At 37.0% G+C, this 16,705-nt stretch overlaps 1 protein-coding gene across 1 annotated transcript in view; it reads right to left on the bottom strand.

The window, feature by feature from the left end:
• LOC111064249 (protein dopey-1 homolog) overlaps positions 1-16,705 on the bottom strand; it is a 126,653-nt gene that overhangs the window by 67,146 nt on the left and 42,802 nt on the right. The window contains exons 15-19 of the mRNA XM_039420047.1: positions 16,352-16,626; positions 14,925-15,172; positions 9,948-10,258; positions 8,643-9,247; positions 7,000-7,356 (exon numbers count right to left, since the gene is read on the bottom strand). Of these exons, the coding sequence (XP_039275981.1) occupies positions 7,000-7,356; positions 8,643-9,247; positions 9,948-10,258; positions 14,925-15,172; positions 16,352-16,626 (1,796 nt within the window). The remainder of the gene's footprint in view (positions 1-6,999; positions 7,357-8,642; positions 9,248-9,947; positions 10,259-14,924; positions 15,173-16,351; positions 16,627-16,705) is intronic.

Genomic DNA, 16,705 nt, shown 5'->3' with positions numbered 1-16,705 from the left:
GGGCTACGAGGCAGTCAGCTGTTGTCATCGACTGAAAAAGCGTAACAATCAAGCTACACCTGGGATAATAGTAAAGTTCACGAGGAGGGAGGATGCGGAGGACTTCATTCAGTTAAAGAAGGATAAGGGAGTTCTAACTACACGTGATATTGGTCTGACTGGATCCAATCACATATTCATCAACGCATCGTTAACGGCAAAGCGTAGAGTCCTGTTCGGGAAGGCCAGACAGCTGGTGAAAGCCGCTAAAATCAAATACCTGTGGGTGGATCGAGCTGGAAGAATCAAGGCAAGAGTTGTGGACGGTGGACCTGTATCTGTGATTCAATCGGACGACGATTTGCTGCCCTTTTCTCGATTTGCTGACACTTCGCAATAATTGGTTATTCTAATTGAATAAACTGTAAAATGAACAATCAGTTTGATCTCGTACTTTGAGTGAACTATTTTGATTGAGTATTCTTGTTATTGTTTATCAGTTTTTATTTATTTCTTGTTTTATATTGTGTGCATGCATATTTATGGGCTGTCTCTATTAATAATTAATATTCTTTCTTTGGTTATGAAAGTGAATATGCAACTGCAGGTGAATGGCTCTAACAATCTGTTTGATGTCATGCATGGAATGAATGTTCTTATTATTATTTATTTGTTTTAAATATCTCATAATAGTATTTATCTTGTTTCATTTTTATTGGCTCCCTTTTTTATATTATTTCTTTGCTTATGAGAGTTAATATTCTGCTGCAGGTGAATGGTTTATCAGTCAGTTTGATTTCATGCATTAATGAATTATTTTGAATGAAAGTTCTCATTATTTATCAGTTTTCATATATCTTATATAATTTAGCCTAGTTTATGCACATATTTAGTGGATCCCCTCATTAATTTTTTTTCTATGCTTGTGCGAGTGGACATGCAGTTGAGGGTGAATGGTTTTAACAATCGGTTTGATTTCGTGCATTGAGTGAATTATTTTGAATGATTATTCTTATTGTTCAGCAGTTTTTGTATATCTCGTTATTCATATTATGTGCATATTTAGTGGATCTCTTCATTAATTTTCTTCCATGCTAATGAGAGTGAATATGCAGTTGCAGGTGAACGATTTCTATAAATTAGTTTGTTTCGTGCATGGAATGAATTAACACCACTATTATGCACTTGTTGAATAGCTGAACTCGTAATTGCGTACAATCACTATCTCTATCATTTCATTCAGTGTTATCTTGACTGGCTTGTTTTGACTCCTATAAGTTTTCTCTCGTTTCTCGCTTTACAATTTTGTTTATTACTATTGCCTCTTCCTTCATCTTCTGCATTAACAATGAATAATTAAATACTGAAATTTTTGTCTTTTTTATTTTGTTGAATTCTGCATGATTTAAATATTTTTCTATTGAGCGCTAGCTATGTCTGGTTGTGAGTTTGTGTGTGTGTGTGTGTGGTGTGTGTGTGTGTGTGTGTGTGTGTGTGGTGTGTGTGTGTGTGTGTGGTGTGTGTGTGTGTGTGTGTGTGTGTGTGTGTGTTGTGTGTGTGTGTGTGTGTTGTGTGTGTGTGTGTGTGTTGTGTGTGTGTGTGTGTGTGTGGTGTGTGTGTGTGTGTGTGTTGTGTGTGTGTGTGTGGTGTGTGTGTGTGTGTGTGTGGTGTGTGTGTGTGTGTGTGTGGTGTGTGTGTGTGTGTGGTGTGTGTGTGTGTGTGAGTGAGCGAGGAAAGGAGTATGAGAGAGTGTACATGGTTTGGGGTACTTAGTTATCACAGAGTTTCTATCTATCAAGTTATTTAATTTTGGGTCAGCAAACCCTTGCTTTATTTTGTTTTTTTCTTATCCATTCCTTCTATGTTTATTTTGGATTTCATTTTTGGTTGTTATGTCTAGATTTAGTTTAGTTTTGTTTACTCAATTATCGGTGATGAGTGCGGAATGGGTTTATCCGTTCATCTTATTCCATATCTTAACTGTTTTTATTCTATTTTAATTTGTACTTTCAATTTTAATAGTACTATTACCATCTATTACCATCTATTTGTTTTTCTTCTATTTATTAAAAATTGTTACTGTCATGGAGAGAGTGAATGAGCAGCATAAATATTTATCAATATACTATCAAAATGTTAGAGGTTTGAGGACAAAGACACACTCATTTCTGACTTCACTCTTGGCTTCTGATTATGATGTTATTGTTATCACTGAGACGTGGTTGTGTAATGGAATCATGGACAGTGAGTTGTTCACCGACTCCTATATTATTTATCGGAGAGATAGGCCACAAGGTATGGGCGGTGGGGTCCTGATTGCTGTTAATCGTAGGGTTCGCTCTAATCTATGTCCCTGTTTAACTCTTGATCCGTACGAGAGTCTTGGTGTCAATATCAACTTTGAGGGTGTTAGCCATACAGTAATCGCTGTTTACATTCCTTGCTCTTCTAGCTTTCAGTACTTCGATACCTATTTGAGTCACCTGGAATCTTGTTATGCAGCTATTGGTGATAAGTTGATCTTTTTGGGGGATTTTAACTTACCTGAAATTACCAATGATAGGTATTGTTTGGAGCTGGGCTCTCCTTCTGCCAGAAGATTGGCCTCTTTCGTTAACTTTTATGAGCTGGCTCTCTGTAATACAGTTCTCAATTGTAATAATCGTATCTTGGACTTGGTCTTTTCCAGCATTGAAATTAATGTCGAGCGTTGTGATTATTTCCTGGTTCCAGAGGATGCTCACCATCCATCGCTTGTCATTACAGTTCAGATGTTGTCCACATTTCCTAATTCCCGTTCGAATTGTATTGAACTGTATGACTTCAGGAGGGCGGACTATCTCATGCTTTATACTCAGTTGAGAGATTGTCATTGGGAACTTATTTATAATTCTTCTGGTGTGGATGAAGCTGTTGATATATTTTACAACTTCATCTATGAGTGCTTTGATAATTGTGTGCCAAAGAGGAGGGTCAGGCCGGGAGGCACTAAATATCCACCATGGTTTAATGCTGAAATAATAGGATTAATGAAAAGGAAGGATAGGTGTGCTAAAAAGAAGAGTTTCTCTTTATACCACTTGGAACAATTTAAAAGCTTGAGAACTCGGGTCAAGCAGTTGATTGCTCGGCAATATAGTAACTATATATCCAGGGTGGAGTCGGGTATCAAAAGTGATGTCAAGAGCTTTTGGGGTTTTGTCAACTCAAGGAGAACTAATGGCTCTACTCATGAAGGTATGCATTGGGTGACCAGGTTTTTGGTTTGCATGATTTGCCGGATGGCTTCGCTCAATATTTTTCTTCAGTTTTTTCTGATGACACACACTTGGCTGATGTCGACGATGGCAACATCAATCCTGGAATTAATATCCCTTCCCTTTCAATTGGTTCTATTGACCTGAGTACAATATTGGCAGCAATAGGTAATCTGAGACCTAGTTCTGGCTGTGGCCCTGACAATGTTCCTCCATTTATTGTAAAGGGTTGTGCTGAAATACTGGGCCCTCCCATGAAGTTCATCTTTGATCTGTCCTTGAGGTCTTCAGTGTTCCCCACCAGATGGAAAATTGGTAAGGTTATTCCCATATTTAAGTCTGGAAGAAGGAATGACATATCCAACTTCCGCCCAATAACTCAATTGTCACCTTTTGCTAAGGTATTTGAGAGAGTGCTTTATGATTGTGTGATTTGTCATATTGGTCCCTTTTTATCTAATAGTCAGCATGGTTTCCTGAGGGGTCGCTCAACCACAACTAACTTGCTTGAGTTCACAGCTGATGTTTCAGAGGCGCTTGATGTTGGGGGTAGAGTGGATGTAGTATACACTGACTTTTCCAAGGCTTTTGATAGAATCAGTCATAAGCGGCTTGTTTGCAAATTATCTAGTTTTGGTTTGGTGCCTCAGCTTGTTAGTTTCTTTTCTGACTACCTGAGTGATCGTCTTAATTATGTTTCTGTCTTGAATTTGAAATCTAGCACTTATGTCAGTTCCTCTGGTGTGCCTCAGGGTAGTAATTTGGGTCCTTTGTTGTTCTTAATGTTTATTAATGACCTACCTGGCTGCCTGTTGCAATCCAATTGTTTGATGTTTGCTGATGACTTGAAGATCTACAGGAGGATTGATTGCCATAATGACTCTGTTCTGCTGCAAAGTGACCTGGATTTTGTCTCGGGGTGGTGCACTGATAACGGCCTCGATCTCAATGTTGGCAAATGTAAATTTATGGTCTTCACTCGTAAGCTGAATTATCCTATTTTCAATTATAGAATTAACGGCTTTCAACTCTCTAGAGTCGATAGTTTCAAGGATCTGGGTGTATTGTTTGATTCTTCTCTGAGTTTTGCTCCCCATGTCCATTCTTTGGTTGGTAGGGCTAATAGGATGCTGGGTTTCATCATGAGATCTACGGCTGGGTTTAGAGATGTTGAAGGCTTGATGGCTCTCTTTCCTAGCCTTGTTCGGAGCTTGCTTGAATATTGCGCGGTGGTTTGGGATCCCCATCAGGTGGGTCTGATACATGAGATTGAAATTGTTCAGAATAAATTTTTGAGATTGTTATTTTGTAGAAAACAGAATCGTCCTTGTCCTTTGGGGTTTCCAACTGGTGTGTTGCGCAGCATGTTCGGCTTTGAGACTTTGGCATCCAGACGGAAGGTACTTTCTTGTTTATTCCTCTATGGTCTTGTGAACGGTTCCGTGAGCAGTCCTAATCTGTTGGCAAGGCTGAATTTTAAGGTTCCTGTCTTCAATAATCGTAATCGGCAAGAGTTCTCAATCTGTAGATGTAACACGGTTGGTCATTATTACTCACCAATGAATCGTATTCCTCGTATATTCCTCTGCTGTGATGGTCAGGTGGATCTCTTCTGCTTGTCTAAATGGAGCTTCAAGAGAAAAATGTCTCCATTCTTCAATTGAAGAGTAATATAGACCTGTTGTTCTTAATTTACTCTGGTTCACAATGGCCTTTTTTTTGTTCTCTCCATGGTCACCCTTTTTCCACTAACTAACTTTTAATATTTTTTCCACTTCCCTTTTGATCCCTTTTTGTCTAGTTATTTTATCACTTCTCTTAGAACCATATGTAATACGTAGGTTATATGTTGTTATTTTATGTGGTTATGATTGATCTTATTGAATATCAAAATTCAAATTTTATCATTTACCTTTAACATTGTTCTTTTCTTTCTCAGAGTAGCTATTATACTATTTTTCTTTTCTGTTTTTCACATGTACCATTTTAATCATTCTCTTTTATTACTTTTCTAGTATTTATATATATCTATTTTTTTGTAATAATTTTTAATAATGTATTTCCTGTATTCATGAGTGCGTTTTGGGCTGTTATGCCTGTTGCACTCCTAGATTTTTGTAAGAATAAATAAATAAATAAATAAATAAATAAATAAGTAGTGTTGGTGATGTTGTAGAGCTGGTGCCTTTGTAGTGTTGGTGACGTTGTAGTGTTGTTGACCTTGTATGCAACATTTATTGCACACTAGTGTTGTTGAGGAATGTAAGCACACAGTCTACTAAATTTTTAGAATTTTCATGATTACAATAAATAATTACTATGTTCTCGTTTTATAAATATTTTAACATTCTTATTTCTTTACTGATGTTCATTTACCTGTACATTATTAATAAAAATTGAAGACTGATAGTCTATTTAACTAGTAGTTCTGCGAACAGTAGACCTCGCTCATAAATAGCCTACAACTTTCAAACTAATTAGAAGGGTCATTAAGAGAGAACAGTATATTGTAAAGATTTATCCATCTCATCTATTATTTTCTCCATTGAAAGCGCTAGAGACATTGTTTTCAGGGACACCGGACTTATAAATGTCTCTCAAGGAGGTACCTTTATATCGTCCCCATATTTGCATTATTACAACTTTTCTAATACGGTAATTAATTACAAGAAATCGGTCAACTAACAGAAAAATGGAATATTCAGTAGGTAATTTAGACGATGAATCGTCTCACAGACGATAGTGAGACGGAAAACGATTCTAAATAAGATGGGTTTGTTGGTGACAATGACAGGAGGTTGCTAATGATGAATTTCATGAAAAGTGGATTCAATGTTACAGCTTGTTATGCCTATGCAGAATGTTAATGCTCACAAGTCGGTTTCCGATCTCATACTAAAAGGGAAACAAAAGCTAACTAAGCTATGATGCCTCTGGCCGGCTCCGTAGGTCTAGAAACTATTCATCTACGAAACAGGGAAAATTCGTGTTGAAAAGGAAAGAAATGGTGCAATCAAGTAAGAAGTTTTCTCCAATTAATAAATACAGTATGATTTGGAGCGGCTCAGGCGTTCTGAAGGTTCACCGCTGACAACTCTTGATCTAAAAATAGATCGATAGCATTCCTTCATCATTCCAACGATATCATTCATTCAATACAGCACTTTTAGAGCGGCACAATTTCAATTCTAAAACATGAGAGCCAATTTTTTTACTTATATTTTTGTGGGCACGATTTAATCTTATCTTATTGTAAATCCAAGGATATTTCATTTTGAAAATAATAAAAATTGCTGTATCTTCAAAGATAACGGCGCTAGATACGAAAAAGTAACTTTCTGGATGGAGGTTGGTTTGCAGTTTTTAAATTACAAAAAAACCGGAGGTCTTATCAAAAATTGTTACACATACGTTTCTGCGCCTTGTTTCAAAGAACTTTTATACCAAATTTCATCCAAATCAGCCAATAACTGCGACTGTAACTGCGGTACAAACAAACAAACAAACAAACAGACAAAAGCCGATCGAGTCGAAACTAAGACCTCAGCTTCACTCCGTCAATTAGGAATAATTTGTGAAGAAAAAATCCAATTATCGAGGTTTATTAGTTTAAACTGATTCATTGTATTTTTTCTTGTATTTAGACTTATTTCTTGTATATTCTTATCTGTAGGTCCATTGAAGAATTTAACTAGCTCTAAATACCCCTTAAATAGAAGGAAATGATAAAGAATAATAGCGTAATTGCATTAAAACAACTCACTTCACTCTCGCCAATAGCGAATTCCACTTTGTCACCGTTGACATCTGTGGCGGTAGCGACGACGCCGTCATCAACCGACGTCGACAAACTGTCACCAGCCGCCGCAGCCACTGGACCAAAGTTGTACTCTTCGGCCGGAGTCGACTCGTCCAGCGTTGCCGCTGTTACCGGCGCGGACGAGCTGGCAACACCGGCCGATTCCTGCTGTTGCTGCTTCTTGCTCTTGCGATCCTTCTCGGGAAACGACCAGCTGCGAACCAGCTGCGAGGACTCCGGCCCTTCGCCGCTCCCTCCGCCGCCGCCACCTTCCACGGGACTGGGGCCGTCGCTCGACACGGAACCTCGTGACGCGCGGTCCTATCGGCCAAACAACACAATAAATCAGTATTTTAATTCAGCCACTCGAATAAATGTGCATGGATGTAATAGCAATATAGAATTCCAAGGATATAATGATAGAATACTAAATAGAAAATAATCAAATATCTGGTTGAGGTATTATTGAATTTAGTTGGTTTAATGACTACTCTATATCAAATGTCTGGTTGAGGTATTGAATTTAGTTGGTTTAATGACTACTCTATATGCTTCCTCATCTGAACTTAGACCTTCTAACCTATTTCAAATGTACGTTTTTGAAATAGAGATGCTTCCCATGTTATTTGAATGGAGCTACTTTTACGCTCTAGGGAGTTTTGCTGGTTTTTCCTCCCGAGAGCGAAAAAGTGACACTTTAGTATTATGTTCCAGAGAGTGAAGTAAGCACTTTAGACAGGAGGTGGAGGAAAAAAATATGATAAGGGCTCATCACACGATTAAATACTTTATAAAATATCTTTGACCTACTTTTATCAAAGTTTTTAAACCCTAGTAAACCCGCATTAGACTATCAACTAAATTATCTAATAAAAGATTACCAATTAGGCTACTCTATGTGAAATCGTTGATCAAATATCTAATAAAATATCAGATCGTGTAATGGTAGGGTCATGTCGATAAAGGAATTTCAATAATGATTTACGCCTCTCTCAGCTAAATTTTGCCAGGTATTTGATGCGAGATGCATTCATATCATTAAAGTAGAGCTAATAAATTATTAATAATGATCAAGAATACTTTAGATATCAAACACTCCGAAGACTTCTGCAACAGCGAGAATGACAACAGAATAGATAGCTAGAGTATGAATATGATTAAAATCTCGATGTCTAAACTAATATTTTGAACAGTAGCATTCACATAGCATTTACATAGTTTGTTCATTCCGTTCGTTCAATTAATTTACAGGATATTGGACTTTGATGGTATCTCCCACATAGAAATTTCTCGGGAGTGTGATTCCTCAGTAAATTTAGAAATTATTTCCAGAATATAGTTGAAAATACATCATTGTATTAATTTCGCAGAAGCTATGTTTATGTTTGTACTTTTGTTTATTGAGAAATGAATTAAAAAAATATTAAATAACTCACAGTAGAATTGAAGTAAAGTGAAGTGAAGTCATGAAGGAATAAAGTAATGTATCATGATGGAAAATGAACAGATGGATAAAGTATTCAATCATGATGTAAGAGTTAATAAATACAAATAAATATTTCTATTTTCTTCGAAATAATTTTCATTTGGATAGAACCCATCCTCACCTTATTACTAGCCTGTGACGTCACTTCGCCATCGCTAATCTTAGTGAACAGCGAGTCGGTCAACGACGACAAATTCAACAAATCCAAGTCGATTGACGACAGCTTTAGCGTCGGATTGATTAGATTCAACGAACTCTTCGCCAACTCCTGATCGAGCGACGTGAACGAATTATTCCTCGGCGCGAAACTCTTCTTCTTCTTATCCAACCCTCCCCCTTTATCCAATAGTCTTTCAGATCCCTCCACAGATTTACTCTTATTTTTGTCCAAATCAGTCACCCGCACAGCTTTTCCCGCGAAATCGCCGACGTTTTCCTTCTGTTCTTCATAGTAATCGTCGAAATCCGTGTTTATTACGTGCGTTGTTTTGTCGGTGGAGAACGGATTAACGAAGACGGAGATGTTCTGCAGTAGAGACAGGGTCTTGGAGTGGGTTTGGTAGTTGTTGTCAGTGGTGTCTTCGCCGGCCAGCAGTTGTTTCTCAGTGATGTAACGGTGGTTGAGCTTGGTGGAGTCCTGCCCTCCCCCAGCCAGTGTCGTCACAGCAAAGATGCGTTTGCTTTTAGAGGTAGCTGATGGTGTGGTCGCTTTCTGACTAAAGTTTACTGTAACATAAAATTGAAATTCAGTGCCAAACCTTCTTGAACAAAACCGGATGGCTTTGATAACAAAAACAGAATAAATTGTGAATTGAATTTCTATTATTTCCATCATCATGTCACCCCTCCCCGAGGGAAGCCAACTACTACAGAATGAATATCTTACCAGGAGGCTGAAGAGTCAAGAGAAGGAAGCCTTTTAAACTAGTTTAAAATCAATTTGTGATGCAGACTATTATACTCACTGCACTCATAACCTCCGAACTACTTGCGACATTAATGGATGAACTCAAGTTTTATGATTTTCATAGTGTAAGAATTATAGTGGAATGGAAATGAATGTTTAGTCTCTGATACTAGTATCAATGACAATCAACATCAAAAATAGAATTCACTGTAAGAAAGTTCAAAACAGTTACACAAGTAAAATAGTAGGTTAAATGGTGGGATATCAATTTCTATTTAAATTAATTTGCAAATTTAAAATTGAGGTATACTGCCAAAAGCCTCTTTTTGACAAAAACGCAATGGGTTGATAACAAAACTAGAATAAACAATATATTTAATAAAAATTTGTTGTCAAAAAATACAATGCAGTGACGTAAATCGTGAAACACTCTGCTTAGCAAAAGTTACCTGAAATGGCGAAATTAAATCAAATGAAAAATGAGTATGAGAAAAAAGAAATGGTGGTCCTATCACTGACCTTTTGGACACTTTTCGGCAACATGGTAGATAACGTTGCCATCAACCGAGCTGATGGCGTAAACAGTGCTTGTCGCGTCACTGGTCGGGACGGCGAACGGCTCGGACGGAGAATCGGCCGGGGCACTCTCGATGTGCACATGCAGCACACTGAGCCGCGCCGTCGCTGGGTCGAGCAGCATCATCAGGATGGGGTCGACGATGCGGTGCATGTCGCCGCGCAACAGCGAGTGCAGCAGCCAGCTCTGTGCCTCCACCTTCAGTGCGCTGCTCTCGGGTAGCTGCAGGTTGTCTAGCATCTTCAGCATCGATCTGAATTTGTTGCAAGTCACATACTCATAATTTGTAAAACACAAGATAAACCTTCAGAAGGCAGCAGAGTGTTCGAAATTTATTTAGATACCGTATTGATTAATTGAAAAGCACAAGTTTGTTGTATAACTTTGGAAATGGTAAGAACGTTTAAAATTATTATTTATATTTATTTTAAATTTTTTAATCAATTATTTATCAACTATTTCATTTGAATTATTCATAAATTATTTGATGAAAATCTTCTAACATTTGAATATTTATAATTAGGAAAACGCAAGATTTGAAAGTAATAAGGAAATTTATAATTTAGATATTGATTAATTGGAAAGCAGAAGACACAACAAAATTTGGAAGTGGTAAGAACTTTTAAAATCATTCATCAGGTTTATCCATTTCTGGTGGAGAACGATTTACATTCAAATATTGATGATTCAGTAACCACAAGATAAAACTTTGGAAGTGACAAGGAAATTTTTAGTTTGGATATTGAAATTGGAAATCACAAGATACAACCAACTTTGGAAGTGTTAAGAGCTTATAAAATTAGTTATAATGAAATGTTTATTCTTTATTTGGTGGAGGGCGTTTTAAATTCAAATATTTATGATTTGGATAAAACAAGATAAACATTTGGAAGTGATAAGGAAAAATTAAACGAAGATATTGATTATTTGGATAGATAGCACAAGATATAATTTTGGAATTGGTAGGAACGTTTCAAATTATTCATCTCGTTCATTAACTATTTGGTGAACTCGGGAAGATCTTACAATTTGTGAATAAATTTGTAAGTAACCGACTATGAGGAGTGTAAAAAATATGTATAAAATACGATGCACATTGTTTTTAAATTTTCATTTTTCTGGATGTAAATTACAGTGAAAAGTGTCATCTAGAGCACATGTACAACCTACATACTGGATAACAAAGAGTTCTACCCATCATCATAATCAAAGAGACTCAAAGGTAATTTCTGGCAATTTCTTAATAAAGGCATTTCTGAAAAGCCATTTTTTCAAAGCTGCTTTAAATTGCTGGATTGACTGCTAAGGGCAGATCATGATCAATTTCACAAGAAAAAAAGGCTTTGTTGAAAAAAGGCTATTATAATTCAACCTGCTTTCGGCAATAAATCATTGAATTCAATGGCAGAACGTTGAATACCCTGATATCAAAATAATAATTGTTCTTTTTTTGAACAATTGATTTTTTATTGTGTTTTGAAATTGTTTCATTATTTGGATGGAACAATCCATAATTTCTACTTATTGTTCGACGCAATGGTAATCTGTCGAGACATACTAAATAGAAGAGAATCAATTTGACACTTGTACACTACTATACAACCAAAATGAGCTTTCTAAGTTGGGAAATAAATCCTTGATGAGAACACCTATAGAATACATCAGGGAGTGCCTCAGACATGCGAGATTTCAATTTGTCTAGTGTATGAACATAACTAAAGATGTTTTGTTCAATCGGGGTTTTAAAGGTAAAATGAAAGGTTAGGGATGTTATGTTTTGACCTTTAAATGGCAATATGTTAATATTATTTGAAATGTGTTTATTATTTTAGATTAACGTGAATTTAAAGATATATCATAGATATATAAATTTAAGACATTTGAGATATCGCACTTTCGAATGACACCATTCTATTTTGAAATTGTTTCATTAATTTGAATTACACATTTAGTCATTTTTACTTATTGTTGGACGCTTTGGTAATTTCACAAGACTATCTTGAGAGATGATAATCATTTTGAGTAGCTTCTACTATACCCCAAAAATTAGCTGTCAGACTTCGAAAATCCTGTACCCCTATGGACACTATACATCAGACACTGGTCAGTATTCTACTATCAGTATTCTACACATTAGCAAGCTTTTATTTTATTTGTAGTAATGAAGAGATCGTAAGTAGTAGCACAACTGTCTTGTAGAATATACAAGACACACTCAAGGAGCTATCAAATACACTATCAGCAAGCTTTTATTTTATTAGTAGAAAAATATAAATGATAAGTAGGAGCACAACTGACTTGTAAAATAAATCGGACATTCTCAAGGAGCTGTCAAATACACAATCAGCAAGCTTTTATTGTATTATAAGTAATATCTCTTTTCTTCTTTAGCACTACAGCCCAATATGAGCTTTGGCCGCCTCCACTACAGCTCTCCACGCTTCTCGGTCCTCTGTTAATTGTCTCCATCCTCTATATCCCATTTTTTGGAGATCGTCTCTCACTTCATCTTCCCATCTTATTCTCGGCCTTCCTATCTTTCTTCTTGAATGTAGCCTCTCCTTGAATATTATTTTAGGCATTCTGTTTTCGTTCATTCTACAGATATGTCCAAACCATCTTAGCCGCTGTGCCTTTATAAATTTTACAATATTTCGGCCTTTCATCAATGCCTCGAGCTCTGAATTAGTTCTTCTCCTCCACTCCTCTCCTTCTTTAACTGGACCATAAATCTTTCTTAGGATTTTCCTTTCAAAAACGCCTAAATGGTTTTTGTCTTCTTTTGTTAACGTCCAAGATTCACAGCCGTACGTTACAACAGGTCGAATTAGGCTCTCATATATTTTAAGTTTCGTGTTTGTACATATGAGCCTGTTCTTCAAAAGTTTCATGTTACTGAAGTATGCTCTATTTCCAGCCAATACTCTTTGCTTTATACTGTAACCCATCTTGTTCTCGTTATTTAGTTCAACCCCCAAGTAGCTGAAGTTCCTTACATCTTGAAAGATTTTATTTCCAATTCGGAGGTTTTGTGGAACTCTTCTTGCTTGACTACTTGATATTTTCATGTACCTCGTTTTTCTTTCATTCACTATCAAGCCAATCTTATTCGCCTCTCTTTCTAGCAACAAATACGTTTCCTGTAGGACATCTTTCCTTCTTGCAATTATTGCTACATCGTCCGCATATGCACATACCTGATACATTCGGTGGAAAATATTTCCCCTGTCTAATCCTTCAATAGCTCTATGTAATGCAATATTGAATAGGATTGCAGATAGTCCATCGCCTTGTTTGACACCTGTGTTAAATTCAAAAGTGCTGCTCCTTCTATTACCAATTTTGACCATTGCTGCAGTCCTACTCATTGTCATTTTTGCTAGATTAATGAGCTTTTTTGGTAAGGCGTATTGCTCCAATGTTTTCCATAACTCACTTCTCACTATGCTATCGAAGGCTTGCTTGAAGTCAATAAATAAAATATGTAAATCCAGGTCATGCTCATAAAATTTTTCTGCGATTTGCCGGATTGTAAAGATTTGATCTGCTGTTGCCCTTTCTGGCCGGAATCCGCATTGATATTCTCCAAGCACTTGTTCTGTGTAGGCCTTAATTCTATTGTTAAGAATACTTGATAAGACTTTATAAGCTACACTGAGAAGAGTTATCCCACGATAGTTATTACAGTCCAGTTTATCGCCTTTTTTATAAATAGGACATATTATACCTATGTTCCAATCTTGAGGCATAGTTTCATCTCTCCATATCATACTTATCAGCTCATGTATTCTCTTGACTGTGTCATCACCACCATACTTTATCATTTCTGCCAATATATTATCTTGGCCACCTGCCTTTCCATTCTTTAGGTGCTTTACAGCCATTTCTGTTTCCTCTAATGTTGGCCCTGCAACAAACTCCGCTTCAATACTAAATGGCTCCCCTGTTCCTTCATGTACATTCTCCTCATTGATATCTGTTACTGTTAACAGTTCTCTGAAATGCTCTGCCCATCTCTCCATGATATTATCCTCTCCATTCAAAACTCTCCCTCTTTTGTCCTTGCATGAAATAATTCTTGGTCTATATTCTTTATTTATTCTTTCCATCGCTCTATAGAACTTTTTCGTCTCATTCTGTTTATATAAGCTTTCAATTTCTTCTAACTGTTTGTTCAAAGCTTCTCTTTTCTTTGTCCTGCATGTTCTATTGGCAATTCTTCGTTTTTCCTTGTAATCTTCATAATTTCTTCTTGTTTCTCGTTGTATCATTCGAGATCTGGCTTCATTCTTCTCTCTAATTGCTTCCCTGCACTCATTATCGTACCATCCCTCATTCCTTTTCCATCTTTTCTGACCAATTGCTTCATTTGCTGCTTCCTTCAGGCCATTGGCTAGCTTTGTCCATACTTCTTCAACACCATCTGCTTCTGAAGAGCTCAAAGTTTTTGCCTGTATTAGTCTGAGGTATTCACTACGGACTCTTTCACTCTTCAGCTTTTCAACATCCCATCTTATAGGCACAACCTTTTGTTTACCCGCCAGCATTGACAGCCTCTGTCTCACTACTACCTTCACAATGAAATGGTCAGAGTCACAATTAGGTCCCCTACAGCTTCTTACATCAATGATTGATGATGCATTACGGGAGTCAACTATCACGTGATCAATCTGATTGATTGTTGTTGCATCTGGTGATTTCCAAGTTCCAAGATGAATACTCTTATGTGGGAATTGTATATAAGTAATATAGTAATATATAATTAATTATAAGTAATATAGGAATCATAAGTAGGATCACAACTCACTTGTAGAATCGGACACCCTCAAGGAGCTGTCAAATACACTATCAGCATTCTATACTATCAAGCTTTCATATTATATAGTAGCATAGCTAATATAAGTAGGATCATAACTGACTTGTAGAATATATCGGAGACCCTGAGCGAGCTGCCGAGGCGGGCGTTGACCTCGCGGCCGATGTGCCAGAGGGTGGCGAAGCGCCTGAAGGCCAGAAGCCGACGGCCGTCTGCAGCTGCGAGTAGAGCCTCGCCCAGGCAGTCCTCGACCACGTCGCAGCTGGCCGACTGCAGCTGATGCAGCAGCTCCACGCAGCCCACGCGGTGCACCCGGCTGCCCAGCTGCATCCACAGTCGGTGCGCTATCACCTACCAGAACACAATAATAGTTGGTTGAATTGATGTCGGGTCAAACAGCTATATAGCTCTGCTACAAATTCAAAAAGTGACACTGGAGATCTGCTATATAGCAATTTTAAGCCTATTTTCTCTGCTATATAGCAGAAAATGTGCTATCCAAAATTTTGGACAGCATATAGCAGAGCTATACTATAGAGCTGACAGAGCTATAATACATACATATTATGTAGCTCAAATTTTATATAGCTCTGCTATAAAGAAGAGCTATATAGCTCTCCATTTTCATAGTGTAACCCTAGCTCAAGTCAAAACTACAATGCCAGGAGTATAATAAATTATTATATTATTGAATATAACTAAGATTTTTTTTAATTAAGGGTCCCATTGGACTTGCATATTTCCTTATAAGGTTTCGAATAATGTGTCAGCTCGTACAATATTCTAGTATTCTGAGTGTATAGTATGATTAAATTATTTATGAGTAAATACGATTCTTAGTTTCATGGTATTGTGTATCATGTTTTCAATTCTATTGATGCCATTAGTAGGCTAGCTCAGTAACCTTAGGGCCATTAGAGTTGCATATTTTTAGATAACGTTTTGAATAATGTGTTAGCTCTTGATATGCGATCAAACATATCTGTGGCTAGCTTTCAAATAATGTCGATCTGGTCATGAGTCAGGATAAGTGAAGGATTTGAGGTCATGTTTGTCCTCCTTCAAAATATTTTACTCATTTTCTCAAACAACTCACAAATAACTTAAAATTCCATATTATATATTAAATACAGATATGAATTACTATTAATCTGATCCTAATAAGGTCAAATCAAATTTGAATTTGATAATCAATAAGACATAGCTCAAGAGAGTTTGGTATTATTCAAGCAGATCTATATATATTTATTGAGGTTTATAAGGAAGGCTGACAGTTTATAAAGAAACTTTTTTGTTGAAATAGAACTTATTATTATTAAGAAACCCACTGTATATGTATGAAATCTGTATACTTATAAGTTAGTGAGTGTAGATGGTTCAGCCACGAGTAAAAGGTTGGATTGACAGAAGCATAATGACAGTCGACCTATCTCTCATAACTGAATCATTAACAGGGAAGGATTGGCTTTATAATTTTCAAGTAGAATTGAAAATTTCGATGTTGTATAAATATGGAAGCAGTTATTTCACCTGAAACACATTAGTATGATGCTCAATGTATCTGAGATGCGCAGGCGTGAGTAGCGGCACAATGAGCACGGGTGTGACACTGGTCTGCGCATGCGCGGCGCCCACCAATGACTGCGCCGTCCGGCATAGAGTGACCAGATCGAGTAGAGTGGAAATGGCGATCAGCTGTAGCGACACCGCACTGCTTAACCAGCACGCGCACACTATCAACACTCTAAGCCACTCCGGCAGCACATCTACGCTACTGTCCACTAGGCTGCTGCCAACGCTCGAGTCTGCCAATTGAAAGATACATATATCATTTCGTACGAAAAACTGAGACAAATCTGTGAATTGAAAAAATCAAATAATTTA

This window comes from Nilaparvata lugens, chromosome 2 (assembly GCF_014356525.2).
Source record: "Nilaparvata lugens isolate BPH chromosome 2, ASM1435652v1, whole genome shotgun sequence".
Taxonomy (NCBI): domain Eukaryota; kingdom Metazoa; phylum Arthropoda; class Insecta; order Hemiptera; family Delphacidae; genus Nilaparvata; species Nilaparvata lugens.
Note: the sequence above shows the minus strand (reverse complement) of the source record. Positions and strands in the feature narration are given on the sequence as shown.